At 49.7% G+C, this 26,543-nt stretch overlaps 8 protein-coding genes across 8 annotated transcripts; 4 read left to right on the forward strand and 4 right to left on the reverse strand.

Moving 5' to 3' along the window:
- Positions 1–2,763: 2,763 nt before the first annotated feature.
- On the reverse strand, positions 2,764–3,850 carry MYCFIDRAFT_125809 (uncharacterized protein; the record flags this gene model as incomplete). The annotated part of the gene is made up of 2 exons (XM_007923118.1): positions 2,764–3,542; positions 3,664–3,850. The coding sequence occupies 2 exons, from the start codon at positions 3,848–3,850 to the stop codon at positions 2,764–2,766; spliced, it is 966 nt and encodes a 321-aa protein (XP_007921309.1).
- A 22-nt stretch (positions 3,851–3,872) lies between these two features.
- On the forward strand, positions 3,873–6,292 carry MYCFIDRAFT_169829 (uncharacterized protein; the record flags this gene model as incomplete). The annotated part of the gene is made up of 4 exons (XM_007923119.1): positions 3,873–4,232; positions 4,264–6,128; positions 6,166–6,223; positions 6,254–6,292. 4 exons carry the CDS (start codon positions 3,873–3,875, stop codon positions 6,290–6,292), a joined length of 2,322 nt encoding a protein of 773 aa, XP_007921310.1.
- Positions 6,256–8,691, reverse strand: MYCFIDRAFT_201419 (uncharacterized protein; the record flags this gene model as incomplete). The annotated part of the gene is made up of 5 exons (XM_007923120.1): positions 6,256–6,752; positions 6,813–6,920; positions 6,982–7,450; positions 7,607–8,417; positions 8,669–8,691. 5 exons carry the CDS (start codon positions 8,689–8,691, stop codon positions 6,343–6,345), a joined length of 1,821 nt encoding a protein of 606 aa, XP_007921311.1. The 3' UTR covers positions 6,256–6,342.
- A 396-nt stretch (positions 8,692–9,087) lies between these two features.
- Positions 9,088–10,109, reverse strand: MYCFIDRAFT_55154 (uncharacterized protein). The gene is made up of 2 exons (XM_007921937.1): positions 9,665–10,109; positions 9,088–9,598 (listed from the first exon to the last, which is right to left on the reverse strand). Exons 1-2 carry the CDS (start codon positions 10,095–10,097, stop codon positions 9,225–9,227), a joined length of 807 nt encoding a protein of 268 aa, XP_007920128.1. The 5' UTR covers positions 10,098–10,109; the 3' UTR covers positions 9,088–9,224.
- Positions 10,110–10,526: 417 nt separating this feature from the next.
- On the forward strand, positions 10,527–12,309 carry MYCFIDRAFT_169831 (uncharacterized protein; the record flags this gene model as incomplete). Its single annotated transcript, XM_007923121.1, has 3 exons — positions 10,527–10,599; positions 10,656–11,943; positions 11,973–12,309. 3 exons carry the CDS (start codon positions 10,527–10,529, stop codon positions 12,307–12,309), a joined length of 1,698 nt encoding a protein of 565 aa, XP_007921312.1.
- A 6,331-nt stretch (positions 12,310–18,640) lies between these two features.
- Positions 18,641–19,129, reverse strand: MYCFIDRAFT_26449 (uncharacterized protein; the record flags this gene model as incomplete). Its single annotated transcript, XM_007921564.1, has 1 exon — positions 18,641–19,129. One exon carries the CDS (start codon positions 19,127–19,129, stop codon positions 18,641–18,643), a length of 489 nt encoding a protein of 162 aa, XP_007919755.1.
- Positions 19,130–22,049: 2,920 nt separating this feature from the next.
- MYCFIDRAFT_148775 (uncharacterized protein) lies at positions 22,050–23,708 on the forward strand (the record flags this gene model as incomplete). Its single annotated transcript, XM_007923122.1, has 1 exon — positions 22,050–23,708. One exon carries the CDS (start codon positions 22,050–22,052, stop codon positions 23,499–23,501), a length of 1,452 nt encoding a protein of 483 aa, XP_007921313.1. The 3' UTR covers positions 23,502–23,708.
- Positions 23,709–24,161: 453 nt separating this feature from the next.
- MYCFIDRAFT_26948 (uncharacterized protein) lies at positions 24,162–26,018 on the forward strand (the record flags this gene model as incomplete). The annotated part of the gene is made up of 2 exons (XM_007921601.1): positions 24,162–24,245; positions 24,300–26,018. 2 exons carry the CDS (start codon positions 24,162–24,164, stop codon positions 26,016–26,018), a joined length of 1,803 nt encoding a protein of 600 aa, XP_007919792.1.
- Between the last annotated feature and the right edge of the window lie 525 nt (positions 26,019–26,543).

Below are 26,543 nucleotides of genomic sequence, written 5' to 3' on the forward strand. Positions count from 1 at the left end.
AGGCGCGCTTAACGGTACCTATATCTACGCTCAAATACTATACTAAGAATAGAGCGCGTAGCGCTATAGGAAGAACTTTATCGCGTAGAATGTAATAGCGGCGTGTAACTTTGATTGCAGGTTCTAGTATACTTTAGTCGGTTACAAAGGCTCTACGAATAATAGTACGGTCCTTAGACGCGCCTTTAAGAGTAGATTCTCGGTGCTAGAAGATCGATATTATCTAGCGGATAGTAGATACTCGTCGCTCGACAAGCGCCTTCTCGTTCTATACTAGGCGATACGATATTACCTACGAGAATAGTATACCGTATAGCGAAGGCCTAAGACGAAGGAGGAGTTGTTTAATCTACGCTACGCGCAGCTTCGCAACTATATTAAGAGGATCTTCGGCATTATTAAGAAGCGCTTCGCTATCGTTGCGTAAGGTCCTTACTAAGGATACGAGCTTATCGACTAAAAGCGCATTATTATAGCCTGCTTTGTCCTTTACAACTTTATCCTTAGCTATAGCGCTTAACCTCTTAAATCCGAGCTATAGCTTACCGTTAATAAGAGTAGTATAATAGGTAATCGAGACAAGGCGAGCAACGCTATCTAAGGCGCTATTAAGGATAAAGATATAGTTAGGTTTCGTAATAAATTGGCGGAAGATATATAGCAAGACTATCTCGAGTATCTAGAGCAGGAGAGGCTCTATATACGTAGAGCGCAGTAGTAGCGGAGGTCGCGGTATACGCGGAGGTATTTAGTTAGGAATAGAAGCGCGATTTTAGTAGGGATTCGAGTGTTTCTTCCCTTGTTTAGCTATTAGTAGTATACTACAATCTCTCTCGTATTAGTCTCGAAATCCTAGATAGGCAGTCGTATATGCGATTAACGTTACGACTATGCGGTCTTAGCGGGGTATATAGGAGGTAAAGAGTTCGAGAATTGCGTTTATATAAAGGCTAGTTACGTGCAATTTATTAATACACTATCGAATGCTAATGAAGTCTAATTAATCCAAATACCGTAGTTATTAATATATAATATCTTTCCTCCTCGTACGCTAAAGTCGATAAATTAGACTCGGTCTCGGAAGAAGCTAAATTCGACCTTAGTTATTCTAACTAAATCCATTCTTCTAATAACAACAACCTATCTCTAGCTCTATAGATAGCCTCTATTCGGTATAGGACTATATAGCGACGGTTAGCTATAATTAGGTATATCTAGATACTATCCTTGCAGTTTAGGAGCGCTGCTAACCTCCTAATAAAGCTCCTAGAAGAACGCCTCGAAATCGGCCTGCCTCTCCGGCCTTACTATCGATACGGCGATATTAGTACGATAATTGACCTTTCTAACCTCCTTTGCTATCGCATTCTTTAGCGCAAATAGCTACTCTTTTAAGACCTCCGGATTAAACAACCGCTTACAAACAATCTCTAATAGGTTCTTTACTCGCAGTAGCGGCGTAGAAGCCCTAGCTTCGGAGATAGATATAAAGTTGGCGAGTATCTCTTATAGCGGCTTAAAGGTAGAGATAGCGGCCTTCTTATTAGCCTCTTACTTAGCAGTCTGTTTCCGATAGATACGCTTGCCTTTAGCCTTTACCTTCTGCATCTTTTACTTATTAAGCTTCTGTTTCTTCGCTACAGTCTTACACTAACGTTCAAACTTACTAAGTTTATCTAGGTCCTTAGACTTAGTCGCTCCGCCGCTGTCCTCGCTAGACTCCTTATTAGGCTCTTTATCCGACTTATCTACGGCCTTATCGCTAGGCTTATCTTCCGCTAACGTCTTCGCTGTTTCCGCTCTATCTCCTATTGCTATATTACTTCCGATAAGTGTCTCTAACTCTTCCTTCTACGCCGGTAGGCGCTCGAGAAATATAGCGCACTCCGGATAAGCCTTATTATAAGCATCTTCTACCTCTTCTATCGACCGAGGTAGCTCGCTATTCTAGCCGCTAATATAGGTTAAATAGATAACCTACAACCGCTACTCCTTCTTTATCTATATCTACTTATTCTTTAACGACTCGTCCTTAAACTAGAGCTAGAATTTCTCGCTTATTTAGATAGTAATAGGCCGCAGGTCCTTTAACCGGAAGTTCTTGCTATCGGTCTGTTTAGCGCGCAACTTAATTAACTCGTCGAGGAAGAATTTAAGGTACTCGTTAGTATACTTCTATAGTAATAGATACTGCGTAGTCGCGTCCGCCTTAGGCTTCTTCCGCCGCTATCGCTTCCGCTTTATAGTACTACTATTGCCTGCGTCTACGGCACGCTTTAGAGCTATAGTAGTAGTAATAGACAAGAGATAGTATAAATAAGGGTAGTTAATTAGTAAAGAGCCGGAATAGCACTTAGATTAGAAGACGCGGCGTACCTTTACTACTAAGAGAGGCTAATTGCGATAACCTACAACCTTATTTAACTACAAGAGCCGTTCACTTAATAACCGGTTATCTACAGGTTATTAAACACAGGTTATAACTCAATAACCTACAATCTACAAACTGCGCAAGTATACGGGGCCTGACGATTTGGGATCCGCCCCAGACCCATATAGTCAGTCGTTGATGTTCAAGACTGTCAGAGTCGTCTGACTGTATGGCATAAGCGACTCGCAAACCGGATTGCAGGAGCGACATAACCCGTCACCTGAAGGAGACATTGACCACAAAAATTAATGTCTTGGCGGATTTCGAAGCTCAATGCCCCGAGTTGCTGCGATCGCAATGCGCTCACTCATTCTCTCGCGCGATTACATCTTTCAATCGAACATCTGCCGCACGTTCAAATTCACTCGCTTGGTCTTCATCCAGCCACGCCATTGTTCGTACTTGGCATCATCATTGAGCTCAGCGGGCCAGTCCTCCAACCATTCTGGGCAGGAGCCTTCAACTACTTTCGGAACGCCGTGCCAGGCATATCTGCTCGCCTCCTTCATAAGCACCGCGTCCCCCGAGCGTAAGCGTATGCAACATAATTTGGTATTGATGGGATCTTCAGAATCCAGTCCCACAATGAAGACCGCATCACATCCCATCGATATGCTGACCAGAGGTTGATTACATTCCTCGCTGACATCCCGGTGTAGGCTCAGCGTATCGCCAGGCGAGTAGATGTTGAGGATGGCGGCCTCTGCTTTCATTGGAAAAAGGTCTTCTACCAACTTCTTGGTATCTGACGGGAAATCGGGAGGAGTTTGATCGGGATAGGTCTTATTCGTCCAGTCATATTGGCCACCCAGAGTTGCCCAACGAAGCTTTCGGGTTAGGAATTGCTTTGTCGAGAATGTCTTGTGCACGTTTGGATGCTTGGGTTGAAAGGTTATATTCGTTGCAGAGGTTTCGAAGAATGAGCTCGTATTGCCGTGGTCGTCCAAAGGTGGGTATAAGACATGGTGAAAGAGATGAACATTAGTTTGATGCTGGGAGTTGGACACATCTCTGTGCAATGATTTATCAAGCAGGCTGCGCTGCACGTCGGGAGGCAGCAGCGAGGGATATATCAACAGACCTACCTTTCTCAGAGCTGGACGTAAGCGAGCTGGAAGTAGTGGCATGGCATGCGATCTTACCGGGGATGTCTTGAACTTCGTACACCTTGCTGAGGTCAGGTGCCGACACTACGGCATCGCTACGCCCCAGAAAGTCGGAGAAGACGGTACGCAGGCCATTGGGGAGCTGCAGGTGTTGTTGAAGCAGTCGTCCGGATTCGACTGCGGGGTGCATATCGCGAGTGTCCAAGAGACCCGTGTCGCCGTCCAGATCAGCAGCCTTTAGCTTCTGGTACTGCTTGTAGACGTCACGCAGCTTTGTCGGTGGTCTGGCATGAGCATCGTGCGGGGCAGACATACTTATTGCGGGCCCACGGTTGATGGTTGATGTTGTGAGGCAAGTCCTGCGCGCGAGCACGCTCACGCCTCACGGGAAAATCGGTCGCGCTCGCTTGGCGTGGCGTGGCGTGGCTTGGCGTGGCGTGGCTTGGCGTGGCGTGGCGCGTCTCCGTCATCGAGACGCGTCTCAGCGGAGGCGAACGTGCACAGCCAGTATCGACCGCATCGACCGCATCGACCGCAACGACCGCAACGACCGCATCGACCGCATCGACACTGTCGGCCTCCGCTCACTTTCCGACACACGATGCAAGCATGTCAGGCACTGTCCACCGCCGCTTGCCGCCCGCACCGGTCCAGACAGAATTTCCCGCCAGAAGACGCTCTGCTCGCCAGCGAAAGTCGGCGCCTCCCTTCCTCGCCAGACAACAGTCCACCTTGACACAGCTGGACTTCATTGCGACGTCTTCGTCGCCATACAACCCCACACGAGGCCGAAGCATCTTCTCCATTCCTACCGACAGCGCTGATGATGATCCTGACTTCGACGAGCCGCAGCCCAAGAAGAAGCAGAAGACGACGGCACAGGCTTCAGGCAAGAGGTCGCAGCAGAAGCGCGCCAAGAATGCCATGCGAGAGCATGATCAATCCACGATGACACAGTGTTGGAAACTGCTTGACTACGCGAGGGATAGCGATGAGAGCGATGGCGATGGCGATGACGATGAAGATGTGGATCTAGTGGCCGCTATGCTTCATCCTCCTAGTCCCGACCACAAATCGAGTGAGCGAGCTTTGCGTGCAGGACCGGCTTCTGACACTCTTGACCAAGCAGCACTGCTGTCCGGCAAGATAGGCGACGGGGCATCTGATTCGGAGAGCCAGATGACCAGTTCTCCTCCGCCGAGACTTTACAACCATCCAGCGCTCACCGCATCTTCCGATCACGGCAGCGATACAACGAGACCGACGACTGCCGGGTCAGATCAACATCCACAAACGCCGCGAAAAGGTTTGCCAGTCGTTATTCCTTCATCGCAGACACCATCGAGCATCACACTTTCTGTGCATGAGCGGCCGCAAGATCGAGGAGTCTATCAACGTTCGCCACTGAAAGATCGAAGCACCAATGTATCGCCTTTGAAATGCCCTGCGGGTTCTAGTCCTAGCAGCAAGGCTCCAGACAAGTCCGCGCCGATACAGCCCCAGAATGAAGCGAATCTTGCTATTGAAAAAGGGTCTATGCAGCCGCTTTGGATCTCCAGGGTCGCGTGTACGCCGAAAAAAGAGACGAAGCATCTTGAGCGCACTGCGACTATTCAGGACTCTGAAGAAGGCGATATGGACTTTAATTCTCCCGGAAAAGCTGTTCGAGTCACTGCAAGAGCGACGATTGTTCAGGAATCTCAGCTTGAGAGTGATATGATCGAGCTGGATGCTACGACTGACGATGAAGATTACGACCAACATGACATCAATGACTTAAAGAGTGAAGATAATGACGAAATGCCTGAACATACTTATTACTCCTTGATGCAACAGAGCACTTTCAATCCGGTCGATGCAGCGCTTGATCGTGATGCGAACAGATTTGGAATTACAGCTACGCAGCTGTCGACCCAGGTACAGGCGAAGACGCAGAAAGTTCAATCTCATTCAAAAGGAGATGGAATCGTAGAAGACTTTAAAGAACCGGACGAGGACGAGACATCAGAGAAAGCAGCAGCAACAGGTGCTGGTTTGAAAAAGCTGGAGATCGAAAAGGTCAATATCGTGGTTCGAAAACATCGAGAGCCTTCTCCCGAACTTGGTGAAAGTCGTCCCAGATCCATCAAAGTCGAAAAGAACGTCCATGAAGATGCCGAGGTGGTACCCTCAAGTCAACCCCAGGAAAAGAAGCAGCTATTTCCTGAAACAAAACCCACTCCCTCCAGATTAACCCATGATAGGCTTGGAGACTGGACCGAAGCCGCCAATACAAACGCAGGTTTGACGCAAGCTGCTTCTGGCAGTGGCGACATCGCTCCAGTCAAGATCATGGCTCCTCCAGCAGGTCGTGGTCAGACACAAAGCCATCCATCGCAGGTCAGCACCGTTGTACCATCGCAACAGAGTGGACCAAATTCTGTGGACAGCCTTCCTCACATGCCGCCTCGGACGACAGTGCCGCCTCCAACGGAGACGATACCTAGCTCGCCAATCCCGCTACCGCCATGGGCTGATGATGATAATGGCGTACGGATGAACACTGAAACACAGTTGACAGACTTCAGCCTTCCTCGCCCTCCTTCGCTGATGTGTTCTTCCTCACGACAGATGTCAAGCTCTTCGGAGTGAAAAGTCAAATCCTTTTATCTGCTCGACTTTGCATATAACGACTTTATCACGCCCCGTTTAGCTTTAACAAATGCTCACCAAAAAGATACAACGATCAGAGTTGGATGGCTACGGCTACCCTTGAACGCTCCAAGTACCAATACCGTTTCAACCCTCTACCCCGTCGTGTTGCAGTCATTTCGTGAGGGTCGGAGTTGAACCCTTGTAGCTGACAGTACAGATGGTAGATGCAGGTCGCCCAGCAAACCTACCATATACCCACCACGCCGTGACCAACCCCATCAAAAGGGCAGCTAAGGCCGCACGCCATAATTCCACCTTCGGCACGCCCGTGACTCCACCTTTCTTGACGTCCAGCACAGCTTGAACATGTTCGAAAATCAAGGGCTTCTCGTCTCTTGCAGCCAGCAGTCTTGCACTCCTGGCAATACTTTTGATCTCTCTACCATTGAGATCCATCTTCGAAAGCGTATCGAGCTGATCCTCACTGATTGGATCATCGGTATAATGTTTTTCAGAAGGCTCCCGCGGGTCTGTGAAGGTCTGCCAGATTGCTTTTCGAGAGGCTTGGGTGAGTTTTGGATCTGGTCCAATCAGCAGCTTATTTGAGAGGATAAATTGTGGGATTTTTGGGGCATGCTTACAAGTGATCGATAAGTGAATGCGAGACTGAAAGGCTGTGTCGATTGATGAGGCACGATTGGTGGTCAGCAGCATGATGCCGGCGTAATATTCGAGTAGACGGAGGAAAACTGTCCATCTGAGGTATTAATTTGGCTGTTCGAATCACGAGAGTGGTTTGAGACAACTTACCTGCCACCAGCTTATTCCTCTCCAAATCAGAGACCGATCTCTGCTCCAAGTAGACGTCGCATTCATCGATAAGGAGCACAGCATGCCATTTGGCACAGAGATCAAGGACTCTCTGCAAAGCATGATCAACGGACTCTGTAGTCGTGCCGAGCTCTCCTGCGGACAAGGAGTAAAGAGGTTGATGCATCTGCTCGGCGATCGATTCGGCGGTCAAAGTCTTGCCCACGCCTGCTTCGCCCTCCAAAAGCATGACGAAGCCTTGTCCTTTCCCTTTGATGATGTCGTCGAATTGATCCTTGGCTTGGATATGGCTTTCCATGAAGGCTAGAATCATGTCTTTGTACTGTTGACGCAGTAGCAACTTCTCGAAAGCATGATCATTCCATTCAATATCTTCGACACCGTCCACGAAGCACGCCACCCACTTCTTGGTCTTCAAGTTGAAGCCGCGGACAAAGGGTGCACAGTACTTGACGAGATGGGGTGGGATGTTGAGATCCGGCTCCTTCTGCGAAGACATTTCGAGCTTCGCGCCATTTTGGAATGGAAAGGGGTCCATCGGTGGAGGCAGCTTTGCGTAGCCTCTGCTGGGGCTGATGCTGTCGCTTCGCGAGCGTTGGCGCACAGCCGAGCTGATCGGGTCAAGAACAGGTGCCATGGAAACGTTCTGCTGCGTCCAGGATCTCGCATCGATGACGATTCTTTCATGGTCAATCCATTTCGGTTTCTGGTTCTGATCTTGGTTGAAGTCGTCGTACTCCAAGCAAAAGCCAGTATATTGCACAAAGCGAACACAGCAATGAGCAAGCATCTTCTGGCCCTGCTGGTCGAGCTGTTTCCTGATAGCCACAATGTCTGTGCGAGCAGCACTTGGGTAGATTGGCAACTCCGTGATTGCTTTCACGCCTTTGAAGACGGGAATCTTGCGCTTCGCCGTGTCGAAACCAAGCTTGCCTCCGTCGAAATCGACATATCTACAATGAACGACGAATTCCGTCTTGTCGTACTCTGCCTCCACAGGATAGCTATCGTCGACGATATACAGTCGATGACGATCGTCGATGTTAGAGTACACCTCGGTTCCAGGCTCAAAGAGAGTCCAGAGATACTCAAATTCGATCAGGTCTCGAGATTTGAGGTCAGCAGCACGCTCGAGTTTGGGCTGCAGAGTCTCTTTCATTGTGTCGATCAACAGGTTACAGTGCTCGATGACGGTCTCATCAGCCTCTTCTTGCAGTAGGTCCAGGAACTTATCCCATCTGAAGAAGAGCTCTTGGAAAGGCGCTCTAAAGGTCATGTCTTCGAGTTTCGCATCAATGCCTGGGTAGTCTTGGAACACAGCGGCCATAACCTTTCGAATATGTGGGCTTCGAATTGTGATCGAGTGAAGCTGCCACGGCTCGTTTTCAGGCTCATGATGGCGAACGATAATAGCTCTATTTCGAGGGATATGGAGTCTCGGTTTCTTCTTTGGCTTGTCAGTCGTCCAGTCTTCCCATCGAGCTCTAAACACCTCGATTATCTGGGCGGACTCTCCGACTGGCCCATCCTCGTCCGAGACCTCGCTTGACGATGGACTTGTTGCACGGCTAGACTCGCGGTTGCTTGAATGGCGGCTACGGCCACGAGATTCTTCTGGTGCCTTCACAGCATCTTCGTTGGGTTGGTCCCAAGACTCGTCGCTTACGTGGCCGGCACCATCAGGAGCATCGGAGATTTTGGCAGACATTACAGCGTCAGCAGTGTCGAATATGAAATTGCAGAAGGTGGAAGAACTGCTGTGTTGAGAGATTTGTAGACACAGGTAATGCAGATGATATAGCAAGTCGGCCTCAAAAGTGGGAGCTTGCAATACCGGTGAGAGAGCTTGCCTGGAGCTGTGCCACTTCTGCCTACAGATGCATTGCCAGCGCAAGGCAGAAGCTCTGGAGCTGTGTAACGTCCTACTTTCCGGACCTTTGAATGGTTAGATGCCTTGTGTCACAGATATGCCCGAAGTGCCTCAAGACCGGTGCACTTAGTCGAACCGCTGAGATCGTGCGCAAACATTCAAGAACCTCCTATGCACTCGGGAGACCGTAGAACTGGAGAGCATGGACCAAATTGCAGGCCCACATCGCATATCATGCATTACAGCGCTCTTGCGGTACATCTATGTGCCTTTTCGAAAGCGTCACCGGGTCCAGCGCGCAGCAGATTGCTTCATTCAGGCCTTCCAAATTCTTTCTTGGTCATTAAAGAGTCTACTTGATCTTCTTGGCCTTCAATTTGATTGTCTCGTCGTTCACGAAAATCCCCTTTCCCTTGTAAGGTTCTGGCTTCCTCCAAGCTCTGATCTCGGCCGCAAATTGCATGACCACCTCTTTTTCACATCCTTCGAGCAGTATTCGAGTTGGCTGCGGTGTGCTCGCCTTGACACCTTTTGGTACGCCAAGCTCGATAGGATGTGAATATCCAACCTTGAGTGATACGAACTCCTGGCCTGGGTACTCAGGTTCTTTTGTCAGAGCATCCTTCTCTACTGTAGCTCGGTAGCCTACGCCAACCAGCCGCAGTATCGCAACATGGCCCTCACTAACACCGAGTATGTGATTCTGCAGGTATGCTCGAACGGTGCCTGCACGTCGTTAGAATCAATAATCCAGCATGGCAATGGCAATGTCCTCCGGTGGGGGATACGCACCCCACATGGCTTTCTGCTTCTTATCCTCTGTATCTTCGATCCGCAGTGTATGTGTTCGAGTTTCGTCGTCGGAGAGAATCTGCATATACGGCGGGATAGACATGCTCATCTTTCCTCTGGGACCTTCGATATCGACTGTGGCGCCTTGGACGTTGCGACTGGCGCGAGACTTCTTAGACTGTGGCAGCGCTTCTGTGACTGTGAATTCGACTTCGGGTGGCAGCGTGAGCGGCGATCTGCCAATCTTGGATGCGCATCTTGCCGACGTCGAGAAGCGGGACGACTGCAGGCGTGAAGGAGGTGATGGTGGTGCTTGTGATCGTGCTGCGAATGCGGGCGCAAGAAAGATTGGAACCGTGATCTCGCGAGGAGCACCGGTGAAGGAGTGCAAGAGAGCTCTCGACGAGCGTCTACATTGTCGCGAGGCCGCCATTGTCGATGCTGCTGTTTTGGTCGAGATGGAATGAAAAACTCGCGACTGCTCTGCCTGCTGCATCTCCTTCGCGCACAGACCGCAGAGCCCGATCCGGCAACCGAGCTCCAACCTCATCACATCGTTGCTTCTCGGCCATCACATGCAACTGCATCCCTCACTCGCAGCCCAATTAAAGCGCTGGTCGAAAGCGTAAGTGAAGTGTCGCGGCAGTCAGAGGCTCTATTGTCTTCGTCACCGCTATTACCGACATCTGCGACTCACCACTAACGACCTGACTCCTTCATCTCCTGCAACTTTTTGACCATATCGACACACATTCAGTCGATGTTTTCTGATTGAGTTCAACACTCACTCAACTCATTCTCCTCCATAGCGTCTTGCTTGACCATCGCCAGCGCCATCCACTCAGCGACAACTGACATCGAGATGTCGTCAACATCGGCCACGCGCTTCATAACCGCACTGCTCGTACTCATCTTCCATATCAGCAGCACCACAGGTAGGCTCTTGCTCTTCTTGCTACCCCTCGACATACTGACCCCTGTGCCCTCAAAGCTGGTTTCGCATGGCGCAGCCACAGCGACGTGTCGCCTGAGCCCATTAGGCACGCGCATGCGCAACCTTCAGTAGCCGTCGTGAACCACATCAAGGATGCACTTGATATAGTCGACGAATTGCGCAGCCTGCCAACACCTTGCAAGCATCGAGCGGGCACAAACCTGATTGACTTCTGCTTAAATTACCACGACGCTGGTTCGCGAGGCATCAGTGATGCCGTAATTGACAACGCCGAACAGCTCTTTGCTATACACATGGTCCAATGCGGTCTCGAGGAGGCCCTCCAGGAGTGGAAATCAGAGTGTCGGCCACTTTCGACTATGGACCTTCACAGCCCTAATCTTGGGCGCCAGCTTCGTATCTGTATGGATGCTCTTTACCAGGATAGCCAGGCGTGGACGACTTTCGAGAACACCAAGAGCCGCGGTCTTTCTGTGTGCCGGCAACTGCGAAACGATGTCGCAAAGGACGAGCAGCTTGAGCTGTTTACTGCTCTCTTCGAGACACTTTTTGGCCTAAATCATACGATGGCGCAGCATCAGGCCAGTTTCGAAGGCTTTCGCGAGCAGTTCAACAACCTGAAAGCTGCGGTACACGACCTACAAGACGACCTTCTTGCCGAGCACGAGACGCTGTTCGCTCAGATGAAAGAATCTCAGAACAACATTAAGAAAGACGCAGCAGAGATCGCAACCGAGATGGGAATGGTTCGACAGGCCAGCAGCGAAATCAATGGCATCTTCGAACATTTCAGGGACTACAAATCTCAAATGGACGAGCACCTTCAGACCGGAATGCTCAAGTACGGGGAAGAACTTGAGATCGCTCTGAGCAAGCATCAGTACGACTTGCAGCTAGTTCTCGCCAGCGTTCATCGGAATGTGTATGAGTTCACGGGGAGTGTTCAAAATGCGAACGAGGTCGTGCATAGCCTCTCTGGAAATCTGGAAGATATCAGATACGGTCTTGCCGCATCCTTGGAGCAGGTGGGACTGGTACATACTCAAATGGACGTCACAGCGAGCAAGCAACAAAGCATAGGTCGACAAGTCGACGACATGCATTCTACAATCAATGCTACCCAGGAGCGCCTAGAAGGTCTGAATAAGGCTGCTGGACCTTTTCTCGATCTCTATGAGAGAATACTCGGCTTTTCTACCTGGACATTCGCAACTTGCCTGACTTTCACCACTTACTTCATCCTAGCGACTTGCGCTGCTATCTGCATGTTCTGGCCTTCCTCAATCAAAGGATTTCTAGTAGCTATCGCAGCTGGACTAGGTAAGTGATCAGGCTGGATCTGGCGTAGTAGAGGAGTCACACTAACTTTGTCACAGGCACTGCGGTGAATCTCACGAGATACTGCGGACATCCTTTTGAATTGGTACGCAACCTGCTCAGTGGAGAACCAGGCATCGCCGGAAACTCGACCTGGACAAGTAGCTCTTCTGTGGCAATGTTCCTGCTGGGCGCATTTGCTGGTGCGTTGGTCGCGAAGGTCGTTCTCAACTATCGAGCACAAGTCTACGATCCGGAATCTCCGCCACAGTACGCGCCATCTCATGACTACTACTATCAAGAGTCTCCCGAAGATATGCTCGAAACTGGTAGCACGATGCGCGGCAAGAGCGATCAATACTACGCCGACTGAAAGTTGCAGCACCCACAAATTACCCAACATGCTGCACCACCCGTGGACATGAAACTACAAGCAAGGAATAGACGGATATATTACGACCAGATACAGCATGACATGACGGAGCGGACGACAAAATAATTGCTTCTATTGATACTTAGCTACCTGGCTGCGACATTCGAAGGAGGGGAAAGCACTATGGAGATTTGAGGAGCAGAGAATATTAGTATGATCTACCTAGTAGCTCATGAGGCATCAGGGCGAGGAATATGGATGGATGAGGTATGCATGGTAGTACGAGTACTGTAATTCATACGAGATCGATTCAACATTTTCCCTTGCCCCTCTCATTTTGGCGTTGCCACTGCATAGAAGGCGCAGTGAGCGCTTGAAGAAGGCACTCCGCTTTGCGTTCTCATGACGTTTCTCGCGAAGTGTCATCTACAACCCACCACCGCTCTTCCCGTTACGTTCATTCCATGTTTTGTCAAAAAAAAAGAAAAAAAAAACTTGCAGACTTCAGAGACATCAGGATCACTCTCTGGCATTGCAAGTGCAAGTGCAAGTTGAGCGTCGATCACAATCCACCTTCCCTGAGCAGTGGGCGTGACATTCAGCCACATCTTCCGCAACAAGAGGCACCATGCCCTTCCCTTCATAAAATCATCACATAAAGTCCTTTTATATCGAAACCTACGCGGAATTCGTGAAATATTCGTGGCTGCGACGCCAGGCCGCAGAGCGAGAACTTTTGGTGAAGGCCTCCTGAGCTGCTTTGCTGGAGTGGTAAACGGCGAGAAGATATAGGTCAGCGATCGTGCGGGGGCTCATGCCAGAGGAGAAAGGGGAAAGTAATTGGGGACATGCCCAGTCGTGCTTGTGACGGTGAGAATGGCTGAGTTGTTGTTGTTGCTTATTGTCGATATGAACATCCGTTTGCTCATACATGTACCCATCGAAGCTCCTGTGATGACGACATTCTTATTGGCAATTTGAGACGTCGTTGATTGTGAAACGTTGTTGGAACATTGACTCCAACTCAATCCAATGACAGTGCGGTTGTTTCACACACTAGAATTGTGGTTTGAGGAAACATGTTTATTACAAGCGAGGTGATGGGAGTGCTGGAATTGGCTTATTCTAAAGTGCAGAAGGGTCGGGATTGCGGAGGTGGGTCTACCACTACCTCTCGAAATATCGTGTAGCACTTAGATAGCAATTATTAGGCTATTTTCTTAGCAAACTATAACCTCCGAAGGTACAGATAGTTCCGTAGGGTATACCTCGTCGCCGCTAGTACGTACTACTAAGAATTTAGTATATCTAAGCGACGAGTTTAGCCTCGCTACCCTTACCTAAGTAGCTTTTACGCAATTGTCGCCTATTAAGCTACTACTAGCTATCTAATATATATAAGACCTTATCGACGACTCGTTATATATTAAGGATATATAGGTACGTAATCTAGTAGTAGCGGTATTATAAAGAGACGAGGAACAGTCGGCTAAGGAGCTATATACTATAGATTTGCTTAGTATCGAGCACTTTCGTATACCGAGTATAGTTAAAGAGGAGGAAGAAGGTAGTAAAGAAGAAGAAGAAGAAGAAGAGAAAGAGATAGAAATAAGGTAGTAGAAGGTCGATAGAATACTATCGAGTATATAGGAAGTAATAGCAACTCTACCGCCTAGTACGTAAAGCGCGTAGGTAGGTGCCGAAGGGACGACTCTTTCTTAGAAGAGTCAAAAACTACGTAAAACTAGCGCTAAGACAAAGACTAATCCCTACTCGAAGGTATTAGTTACTTAACCGAAGGGCGTAAAGTCGAAGAAAGCGTAGGGCCCGAAATCTTAAGCTTCGTAGAAGCGTAAGCGATAGGCGGCTACTAAACTACTACGCAACACCGCTAATACACAAAGCGACACGCAGAATAATACTATTAATATATCTAATAGACCTCTTAGTAACTAGGATGAAAATAGTATAGTAGTTATTAAAAAACGTATACGCAAATCTATACCTACTAGTAAGCCGTCCGATAACTAGCCCTCTACCTAAGCTTCTAGCCTCTACTATAAGGTTGTCTACAAAACACTATTTAAATAACATAAGCAACAACCGGTTAAGCTTAATAGTTAATCTGCTATCTATAGAGGCAAGATAGATATAGTATCTATACTGTTTCGAGAGGCTAAGATTAAGGCATAGGAATTTGCTAAAGAACGTAGTCTATAGGCCTACTTCTATAAGCGAGAGGCTATTATTAAGGCTACTAAACACAGTGCTACTAAGGAGACAGATACTGTGTTGTTTACTAAGCTAAAGGACTAGACTATTAATATAGACGAGCTTATTGTCTATAACGTAGACGCTAAGCGATAGGTTATAGTTACGGTTAAAGAATGCTAGTCTAATAAGCTACGAGAGTCGGTTACTGCTATTAATAGTAATGCTAACCTTATAGAGTCCGACTAAGACAAGCTACCTACTATATAGAAAGAGAAAGGTATTAAATCGACTCGCAACGCTAACGAGAAGACAATTAATAGCATTATCGAGTCGCGAGAGATATATAAGACCTTGTTATCTAAATTCTATTGTCTAGATAGATAGTGCGCTAATACTAAGAAGGGTGGCAATGTCGGCTGTTATATATAGTATAATAGCACTTATTACTAGATACTAGGTAGATACCTAGAAGAATAGCGCAACGCTATAGAAGCCGGTACTGCAATAGTAGACAATATGCTAGGTTAGCTTGTCTAGAAGGTTGTAAAGAACTATAATAACATATACCGTAGTAAGAAGAAGGAGCAGCTATCGTTGCTATAAGAGACACTAACTCTAGCAGGTCCGGTTATGCTATAATATAGCCCTATGCCTCTATTTAATCTATTCGCTATACCTCCGCTATATACAATGCCCTAGTTAATGCCGCTACAAGCTTAGTTGAATCCGCCTATCTAGCTAAATCTACGCTCTTCGCCGATTGTCGATAGCAAGGCGGCGATTCTTAATAGGGCGAAGTATATTGCTAGATATTGCGACTAGCTCTCGAAGAGGTATACGTATATGCGAGAGGCACTCGCTATAGCGAAGGCTAGGCTAAAGGTTAGCTTCTAGACTCTTTATATAATAAAGAAGGAGCCTAATAAGGTGCTAGTAAGTAACGTACTATAAATTAGTATCCGACGGAAGCTTAAGGATAAGATAAAGGTCTACGTAAGTGCTATAGAAGGTAGTCTAGCCTGTAAAAGCGAGAAGGAGAATAACGATGCTATAACTAACGAGGAGGTAACTAACGACGAGTTGTAAGCTAGCTAGCTATATAGCAGTTAAACTGGCTTTAATACTTTAGCGCGATCTGTATTTAACTATAACTATTAGAAAAATTCCGGCTACATATAAGAAGCATAATTAAATAGTATAGATCTATATAGGACATATAAATTAATTAGTATCCTTTAAAAGTAGTGTATTCTAGGCCTCTATCGATGTTAGTAAAGCTATAGACTAATGTCGGAAGTCGCTCGGACTCGCTTCGCGGGGTTAGCAAAACTCTCGGCTATACCCGCGGCAAAACTAATCTAACTTTATATACTAAGAATACTATATTGCACCGTTCTCTCTATATAAATAAGGGCGCTATCTTTCTAGCGGATGCTGTCGGTATATTATAAAAAAAAGATCGTGCTAATCGGTATAGTAGTTGCTTAGTAATTCGATTTAGTGTTAAAAGCCGGCTTATAGACTAAATGTCGGACCTCTAGCTACAGCTCGAAGCTCGAGCGATAAAGCTACGACTTCACGAATTCGAGTAAATTCTATACTTAAATTTATAATATAATAACTATATATCCGATTAATATTATTCTTTTTTTAAAAAGCACTAAACGAGCTAGTTTCTACGATAGGAAAAAAATTAATATACTAGCGTAGGTGCAGGTATATATAAAAATTAGTATTACTAAATTTATAGGAACGCTAAACCAAACTCGGAACTTGCCGAGCTTACCGAGCCTACCGAGCTAGTATAAAAACATAGCTTAGCGGCAGAGTCTGTATACCGGAGGTAACGATAGCGAGTAGGTACTAACTATATAATAGTCGTATCGACGAGATTTTTATATCGTTATATAGCGCCGAGTCTAGGCTTTTAACTAATACCGAAAGTATATATAGTAGTATATTATATAGCTTACATTGCGTAGTATAGTGTTTCTACTATATAATAACCCTTAAAGATTGCTATATAATCAACCCCTCGGCTCTAATTGCGATACCCTATCCGTAGAAACGCTTTAAACTTCTCTTGCTAGCTATTATCGCTATACTTTAGTATTAACTTATAGTGTCTACGTATCTAGTGCTTTAGTAGGTAAAAGGACTTCTCGATTAGCATATAGTTAGGCGAATACGGCGGTAGAAACAATACTCGTACGCCTGCTTCGTAGTATATATCGACGACGTATTAGCGGCTATAGGTCGCGCAGTTATCTATTAATAATACCGAGCGTAGTACTAGGTAGCGCTACATCTTTAGTAGTACATATAACTAAAGCTATTCGAGGAAGTCTGCTATCTTTATACTGCTAGGTTTAATTAAGGCATCTTCGAGGTATCCTTTAGACATATACGCCGGTAGTAGCGTAAAGTGCTTACTATAGTATAGGTACTAAATATCGTGCGCTAGTATACCTATAGGCGCCTAACCTCTTTTCCGATATACTACTTTATTACTAATATAGCTCTCGTCTATATATACTATTATATCGATACTAAAGGACTATAACTACGCCTCGAATATAGCCCTTACGACTAGATCGCGTTGCTTAGCCGTTCTCGAGGTTAGTTTAATTATAAAGTACTTATTAGCTAACAACCGCGCAATCGTCTAGGTACTAATCTATTCCGAGAACTTATCTAGTAGATAATACTATATCTCGTTATACTATAACGATAGTGTCTCTAGTAATATCTCTAGTACGAGATCCCTTATTTCCGGCGTTATAATACGAGGCCTTCTGCCCTTCTTTAGTACTATCGAGCTAGTCTCCCTCTATCTCTTTATTTATACGTAAACCGCTGTCCGAGACCCTCTATTATCGTACTATAATAGCTTTGCAATCTCTTCGAAGGACTAGCTATCGTCGAGGTAGTACTAGATTAGGTTATTATCTTAGACCGTAAGGGCAGGCATAGCGGTAGGTAGGCGCGGTAATAATAATACCTCGGAATAGCCTATACTACTAAAAAGACGACAACATAGAATAGCGACAGCAATATAGTAATTTTAGCTAAGTTTAGCGTAGAAAGAGCAGTAGGAATAGCAGAGAAGTGGCCTAACAATTACTATGGAAATCGCTACTGAATAGTGGTAGTGCTTCCCCCACAATCCCGACCCTTTTGCACCGATGAATATCGTTTGAGTGTCATCATTTGCTCGAAATGTAAACTTGAATTGTGTGCTCGGTCTGCGTTCACAAACAGAAGCGTGTGTCCGCATCGGGAGGGATGTGTTCTGATGATCGAGAACCTTTCAGAACCTTCACGCGTCATGCAAGAAGTGGTCACCGATGCTCATTGCCCATTATTACTGACGAGGACTAATTCTTGCACAGGATCTTTATCGAAGCCGCCAAAAGACCAGAGCTGGACCTAGGAGTCAGACAGCGTTTGTCTCATACAGTCAATCAAATTTTCGCCACATTCCAAGGGAAATGCATGGGCGTTGCGACTCGCGAGACAATGCAGTACCATTCCATCGGATAGCGATTTGAGCTCCAGGCCGGTGGTAAGTCGAGACCCGAACCACGCGCACGAACCACGCGTGAACGGGCAAGCCGCTTTAAGCGTTCGCCTGCGAGCGGAGCGATGTGGAATGCGGAGAAGCTTGAAAGAAAGGTAGGTTTGTATGGCGTGAAGACCGCATGAACGCACTCCTCATGAAGCTGAGATGGCCGGTAGCTCTGAGATGGAACCACGAAAGCTGAGTGGGATTGAGGCGTCATGGTTCATGAAGAAACGTCCAGAAGCCGGGCCGTTGTTGCAATGCAAGTGGTCCCGCTTGATGCTGGTCTACAGCGACCGGCCATGCAGTTGTGTCAGATGGTATGTTGCTCGAACGAGCGAGGATAGCACAGGTAAGGATGTGTTGCCAAACATAGTCGGTAATACCTTGGATCCTGCTCGGGCCGGTCTCAACCCAACCGCTCCGTCGGTGCTTGCCGGTGTGCACGCCCGAAGCTTAGTGAAGGATCGTAGTGCAGTTCATGCGAGTCATCTGATGGCAATTCTTGCAGCTGACGACGACAGCTGAGAAAAAGGCATTATTGTTGGCGTGGCGCTACGTGTTGAGCTTTGCATTGACGCCGGCGCCGGATGAGGCAGGAAGGCCAATGCCGAGCAGGAAACACGTGCGATGGAGGGCGCCGATATAGACGAATCCTAAATTGCCCCAGTACATTGCATTCCACTGGGTGACGGCAGTGTAAAGGTGCAGACCTGCGGCTTTGACGCTGTACAGATGTCCGAAATCGGCAAGGAGGAGAACGAGGAGCAGAGTATTCCAAACGCGGCGATTGTTGGTAGCTCTGAGCACGAGCGCTTCGTTTAGAGTGAAGGCAAGATACAAATTGGCCAACTGCGAGAGGACGATGCTCTCACGAGTGGAGACGGCAAGCAGGTGGGTGTCAGTCGAATAAGTGTGGTGCATGTAGTAGGCCTGCTGAAAATGGGCAAAGTATGCGCCAACAAGAGTCGAAATTGGTTCGATGTAGAGGAAGAATAGGCGGTAAGGCCACGGAATAACTGGCGCGGCGCTGGCACTATTCATGGCAGGCATGATGTGCTCGAGTGCTCGGGTGCCGGTGCGGATGCCGATGGGGCTGCAGGAGAATAATGCGAGAAAGCAGGTGACGGCGACACAGGCAGGTGGATGCAGCAAGAAGGAAGTGTAGGGTAGGGTAAGGGTGATGTGATGCGAGCGGCGAGAAGTTCGCACTGGTGCAACTGTCGGGGGTCGGGGGTCGGCAGCTCGGCAGCTCGGCGGGGACGGGGACGGGGACGGGGACGGCGCAGCGAAGTGGAAGTGGAGGGGGGGGGGGGGGGAGGGCGGCACAAGGCGTGGCTCAGCAGTGATTCAGTGCTGCAGAAATTGGCAGGGTGCCGTCACACATCAATAATGCATGCTGATGCTGATGTTTCGAGGGCAGGGCAGGGCAGGCTTGGCTGGGCTGGGCTGGGCTGGATGGTGTGCAAAGCTTGCAAAGAACTTAAGGGTGAATTAAGGGCGCGGGCGTGGGATGGGATAACGTCACGATGGTGCAGCGCAGTCGCCGCAGTGCAGAGGCGAGAAAGCAAGAGGAAAGTAAGGAAAAAGGAGCCGGGGCGCGGGGAGCACGAAGGGCTGTTGTCCGACAAATGAGCGAAGCTTGGTCATGCTGAGAAGTTTGGGACTGGGGGCGCTGGAAAAAGTGAACCCGAAAGGCACGGTATATAGGCTGGCTAGTAGGGTGCCGTTGCCCTTCGACGAGTCTGCAGACGACCAGCACACTCATATTGTTATTATCATCATTGGAATTTGGAAGCCACTACTCAGCTCCGCGAGAGCCAGAGCCAGAGCCAGAGCCAGAGCCAGCTGACTGCCGGACGGCCTGGCTGCCTGAGTGCCTGACTACTACTGGCCGCAGCGCATCGCATCGCATCGCAGCGCATCGCACGCATCGCATCGCATCGCACGCATCGCATCGCATGATTCGCATGATTCGCATCTGGCCAGCAAGACCCGGCGGCGGCGAACCAGCTGGACGAAAGCGAAACTGGCACTGACGCTGGCGAGAGCGCACTGGCGCTGGCACTGGCACTGGCACTGCTCTTGCCTGCGCCGACTCGCTGCGCCGGCCCTCCCATATTATTAGCTGCCCTGCCCTGCCCTGCCTCGACCACCGCCGCCGCCGTCTGCGGTGCGAGCTGTCGTTGTTGCGTGCCATCCCATCATTGTCCTGGTCCTTATTCTTGTTGCATTGCATTGCTGCCCGTCCATCCATACCACACCGCTTTGGTCCCCGTTCACCAGCACGCCGTTCATTCCTGTTTCTGTCGTGCCCGCACCCGCACCCGCACCCGCACGCCCACCTCGCTTCGCCTGTACGAAGGTACCCGCCCGCTACACGCCACAAAGTCGCTATAGCTGAGAGGACACACTGCTCGCTTTCCGCTGCTGCTGCCCCCCGTTCCACTCCTTCGCGCTCCAACGCTCACGCCACCGCCCTTCCCGTCCCGGCCGCACCACCGCGCCACCCCTGGCCCAACTCGGTACAAACAACCAACCAGTCCGGCCACGCACGCCTCGATCTCCGTAAACAACAAACGCAACGCAACGCAACGCTGCCCTGCCCTGCCCTACCCTCCCCTCCCCTGCCCTCCACGCTCTTTCGACACCACTCTGCAACCGGCCACCTGCCACCTGCCACCACCAGCAGCCGCCAGCAGCCCGCAGCAGATCTTGGGCGCTGACTCGGCGTGTGAGTCCTGCCATCAGCGATCATCAGCACTGCGCGACTCGTTGTGTCTGTCTCCTGCTCCGCATCGGGAAACGACTAGTCTGCACGCCAACTCTCGACTGCACACTGCACAGCACACTGGCACGCACGGCACGGCACAGCACCGCTGTAGCGCTGCGCTGCGCTGCACATCTCTCCGACCCTCCCTCACCCCCAATATACATAATGCACCCTCCTCTCGACCATCTCCCCTACTCCAGGCCTGCATTTCCCGACCAACGCCCTCATACCGCCCACGCTTCTCCATCTTCCTCCTCCTTAGCCACACCGCCCGATTTCATCGCCGAGGAAGCAGAATCGCCCGAGGACCATGACACCACCCCGCGAGCCTCTGCTGCCGGCATGAACGCACATGCTCCCTTCTCGAGACGACGCATGTCTCGTGACGATACAGCCACCGACATGCACCAGGTGGCGGATACGGTCGACACAGTGCCGAAGCTGCGGTGGAGTGGAATGCAGCTTGCGCAAGAGGACAGGTTGAATAGCTTACCAGAGGAAGCTCATCTGGAAACACTGCGCCAGTCACGTCGCGCGAGAAAACCATTATACCGATTTCCCATTCACCACTCTACCGGCGACTCCTCTGACAGCAGCCATGGCTCGCATGCTGGAGGCGAGAAGGCGGCTTCGCTCGGCAGAAGACTATCACGAACCTATCAAGAACGGGTCAATGGCTTTCGTGAGAGCATGCAGAGGTACGCCTTGCCAGGCGTATCAAGTGGCCGCGTCAGGAGGTCGAGCACACCAAACCACGTGGAGATCACGGACGAAAGCACATGCATCGATCCCGCGCTGTTGTCATTGAAGCCTCCAACCTCGCCATCAAAACGCACTGCACGTCAGGGCGATGACAGGCCACGCAAACACCGACACTTCCTTCCACTGGGTGACCGAAAAGACACACCTGCCCCTGCCCCAACCACATACGGCCTTCCCGTACGACCCGCCACCTCCCGATTCATGCCGAACATTTGCACTGCACCAGGCGGCGATGCCGCAAGGAAAGCTGCGGCAATGCACAACAATCCGGGTCTTTCGCCAACGTCTTTACCCTCAGCATGGCTGCCTGAGTACGACGACATCCACGCCCGGCGGAGCCGCCTGGGCTCGCTGAGCAGTGCTGCGGACAGTGGAGCAGACTTGTCCAACTATACCGCTTCCATCCGCGACTCTGATGGGGACATTAACATGTCCTATCACACCTTTGCGGCTCCCTCACAACACGATTTCACCTTTGTGCTGCCGAACGAACTTGCCCTTGCAGTCCTCAAAAACCTCGACGCCAAAGACCTCATAAATGCTGAACAGGTCTCGCGGCGGTGGAAGTCATTGATCGAAGACCCGTCAGTCTGGCGAACCATCTTCTACCGCAGATACCAGCGACAGGTAATGACCAACCCTGCGCCGATTCAAGTGGGCGGAGTGGGTGTTGGAAGGCCCAATCGACCCGATCAAGCATGGCGCAAGATGTACAAGGCGAGGGTGGATCTGGAGAAGAATTGGCGAGCGGGGGCTACGGATGCTGGCAAGGCTGTTTATCTATCTGGTCACACCGACAGCGTCTACTGCCTGCAATTTGACGAGGACAAGATCATCACAGGCTCAAGAGATCGAACCATTCGTGTCTGGGATATCAACACGTATCAATGCCTCCGAGTCATTGGTCGGCCGAATGTGAAGCCAGCGCTGGGACCCAAAGTGCTCCGCACCGTGGATTATCCCTCCTTTCACATGGCCACTGCCAGCGTCAATGGTACGGCTTACGGCGAGGGAATCTTTTACCCCAACAACGAATGTCACGACGCCAGCATATTATGCTTGCAGTACGACGACGAAATCCTGGTCACTGGATCATCTGACAACACACTCCTGGTTTGGGACGTGAAAACATACGAAATCATCAAGCGGCTGAAGAGTCATACTGGAGGCGTACTCGACGTGGCTCTGGATGCGAAGCACATTGTCTCGTGCAGCAAGGACTCCAAAATCATTGTCTGGGATCGTGAAAATCTGGCGGAAAAGGGACAGCTCACGGGTCACAAAGGACCTGTGAATGCCGTTCAGCTGCGCGGCAATCTTCTTGTCAGCGCCAGTGGAGACGGCATTGCTCGGCTTTGGGACCTCAACCAGATGAAGCTTATCAAGGAGTTTCCCGCCAAAGAACGAGGCCTTGCAGCAGTGGAGTTCTCGGAAGACATGAAGTACGTCCTGGCAGGCGGCAATGACAACATCACCTACAAGTTCGAGACGGAGACGGGCCGGGAAGTCATGCAATTTTCTGGCCATACCCAGCTTGTCCGCTCGCTGTGGCTCGATAGCGCCAATGATCGCGTTGTTTCCGGCAGCTACGATCTCGACCTCCGTGTGTACGACTTTGTGACTGGTGAAGAGCTATGGCGTGGCGAAGAGTGGACTACTAGTTGGATGCTTGCAGCCAAGTCTGACTACCGTCGCATCGTCGCGACAAGTCAAGACGGCCGCATTCTCATCGTCGACTTCGGCATTCTGAAGGGTGCACCTACGTACCAGTCGCGTGATGGCATGCCAATTGACAATATCGAATTGCTGCGAGGGATTGAGCAGACGAACGAGATCCGCTTCCGGAACCCCTTTAAAAAGTCTTCCAAGACATTCCGGTAGTCGATGATTTTCATGCGGTTGGGGGTTGGGAACAGGGACTTCCTGGTCAGCTTGTGTTGGGGAGACTTTCTATGGGAGACATATGGAGTGCAGAATGTCAGGATTGGACGACATTCGCTTCTGATACCACAGTGAGCAGGACAATAGACAGTGTCGGGCTCGTTTTGGATAATTGAATAGCGTGGCGTATGAGACTGGGAATATACTACCCCGTGATCACTGTAATAGCGAACACGATTGCCATATATGGCCATGTATTTGGACACAAACTCAAGAGCGTAGTGTCGCACAGCAAAACAAGAAACACTTGAAAATATGCATCACGCGTGTACTGCATTGAGTTTGATCCTGCTCTCAGTCTCAGCCATGAATCTTTCAATAGTTAGTCGCTTAGATACGGGAACGACAATGACGCATCTCGATTGATCTCAGCCGCAATAATGGCACATGACGAAGGAGGGGATCAGCGGTGCACTACATACCAGCTTGCGTAGCATGCAGCGGAGGCTGAAAAGAGTAAAGGCATCGTTGACGAGTGGAAGCTTTTCAGCTCGCCACCCTCAGGAATGTTGTACAATCAATGTCCATTATTCTGGAAGGCAAGTCTGCTCGCAGCTCTCGCAGCTGTGTGTTGCTCTTACTTGCGAGCGACCGCACACCATGGTCTTCCGCAAGCTCACAACGCTGCTCTTCTTTGGTGCTGCTTTGAGCCAGTCTACGGCTACGGTTGAGAAATGCAGATGCGTCAGTGTGTCTGACCCAAATTGCGTCGCGAACGTTCGCTGACCAACTGGCTAGATTCCAGAGCAGCCATGCTGGCCAGCGGCGGCGGAATGGAAGGCATTCAATCGCTCCATCAACGGCAGACTACTTGTGAATGCACCTGTAGCAATCTCTTGCTACAAAGGTCCGCGTCAGGACGCTTCGGAATGTGCATTGATTACGAAGCATTATTCTAATAACAGTTTCCAGCAAAGTTTCCCAGTTGGATACTCGTATCCCCTTCAGCCCGATTGTCCACTAATACCGTTCGGCGAAGAAGCAGACGTTAGATGTGCACTCGGAGAAGCACCGGTATACACGGTGAATGCTTCAGAAATCGAACATGTGCAATCTGCTGTTGCTTGGGCCAAATCGGCCAACATTCGCCTCGTCATTCGAGACACGGGACATGACCTCCTGGGTAGATCTATGGGGTACGGCAGCCTTCAAGTCTGGATCAAATACCTGCGCAAAGGGATTGACTATCATGCCCAGTTCGATCGTGGTGTGAATCGGAAGGCTGCCACTTTGTGGAAGGGCTCGGCCTTCACCATTCGAGGCGGTTATACATGGGCCGACGTGTATACCGAAGCAGCAAAGCGGGATCTTCTCGTCGTCGGCGGTGGAACGCCATCTGTAGGCTGTATCGGAGGCTGGATGCAAGGAGGAGGTCACGGACCTGCCACACATGACTTTGGCTTGGGAGCAGACAATGTTTTGTCCGCAAAAGTCGTCCTTGCGAATGGCACTCTGGTCACAGCTTCATCTGTCGAGAACAAGGACTTATTCTTCGCAATTCGTGGAGGCGGGCCTGGTACTTATGGTGTCGTCATCGAGACAACAGTAAAAGCCTATCCCACTCAAAAGGTGTTTGCTCAGACGCTAGCGATTGCATCTCTGTCGGGAAATACCTCAAGCTTTCTGGACACTGTTGCTGACATCTACCAAGGATTTCCCGAATTGGCCAAATCAGGCTGGTCAGGCTATGGTCAGTGGACCACAGCTGCTGCCGTACCATTTGTGGCCAATTTTACCACTTCATACACTCACGCTTTTGCCAATTTCAGGCAACCACGAAAGGAAGCCGAAAGAGCTTTCGATTCGATAACCTCCAAACTGGTCGCGAAAAATGGATCAGATTTGTTCGTCTCCATATCGTATACCGAAACGCCTGACTACGCAGCATTCTATTCCAAATTCTCGGGGGTAGAACCTCCAGCAGGGACATACGGTGCAACATCTGGTCGTTTCCTGGATGAACAATCACTCCTCCTAGATCGAAGCGCTTTAATGAAGGCTCTGGAGACATTAGCTGGCACGTCCAAGCAGCAAACCACCAACGTAGTCGAAATGTTCGGCGCTCCCTACGGCCAGATCGGCATCGACGGAAAATCGCATCCATTGTCAGGCGTGAATCCTGCTTGGCGGGAAATGATTGTGCATCATATTGTCGCTCGCAGCTGGACGCAGAACACCGGCTCGGCTTCGATTCGGCGGATCCAGAACGACATCCTGTATGCCAAGGGAGGCGCATTGCAGGTACTGGCCCCAAAGACAGGTGGATACATGAATGAGAACAACAGACTCGATCCAGACTGGAAGCGGGATTTCTATGGGGCCCATTACGAGTCGTTGCTGGGGATTAAAAGACTCTATGATCCTGCTGATGTTTTCTTTTGTCCAACTTGTGTCGGGAGTGATCGATGGGAGGTGATGACAGAGAGCGGACAGCTGTGTAGAACTAGAGCTCACTAGCGTTGCACAGTTCAATCCCTACAGTATCTGTCGAGGTAATGTGCTATAGGTATGTCGTGTGACCATCCTGTTGTCTCAGGTCAACGGGATGGACCTTGCCGCCCTGCTTCTTCTCGTTTCTGTTGGCCACCCGTGTGTGCAAGCTAGCGGGTGTCGTCCTCGAGCCGTTGACGGACCGTTCGACTCCAAGTGCTTGGGACTTTTTATTAATGCACATTGCACAACATCGAGCACCAGCAAGATTGTACACTAGTCGCGGAGGAAGCGACGTGAGGTCAAAGTTTTGCGGCCAACCTGAACCTGAACCTGAACACCACCACCACGCGCCACTGCAACACCATGTCGCATCCACCGCTACTCGCTTCCTACAACTCTCCGACATCCACGCAGGTCTTCTCCCACGAACTCCCACCTCTTCCGCCTCGAGATGGCGACGTGGAGAAGAAGACGGCATACTTGGGAGAGCTCCGCGGGAATGCCGCCAAGTTGCAGGCTGAAGTCAATTCGTTCTTGACTCGGAAGATG

Source organism: Pseudocercospora fijiensis (assembly GCF_000340215.1).
Source record: "Pseudocercospora fijiensis CIRAD86 unplaced genomic scaffold MYCFIscaffold_1, whole genome shotgun sequence".
Lineage (NCBI taxonomy): Eukaryota > Fungi > Ascomycota > Dothideomycetes > Mycosphaerellales > Mycosphaerellaceae > Pseudocercospora > Pseudocercospora fijiensis.

What these genes read in the sequence shown, in the direction of transcription:
- MYCFIDRAFT_55154 (XM_007921937.1), bottom strand. Translation starts at nt 10,097, where the DNA reads ATGGCGGCCTCGCGACAATGTAGACGCTCGTCGAGAGCTCTCTTGCAC. An exon ending in GAAGCAGAAAGCCATGTGGG is followed by an intron (nt 9,599 to 9,664) that starts GTGCGTATCCCC and finishes AACGACGTGCAG; the next exon opens with GCACCGTTCGAGCATACCTG.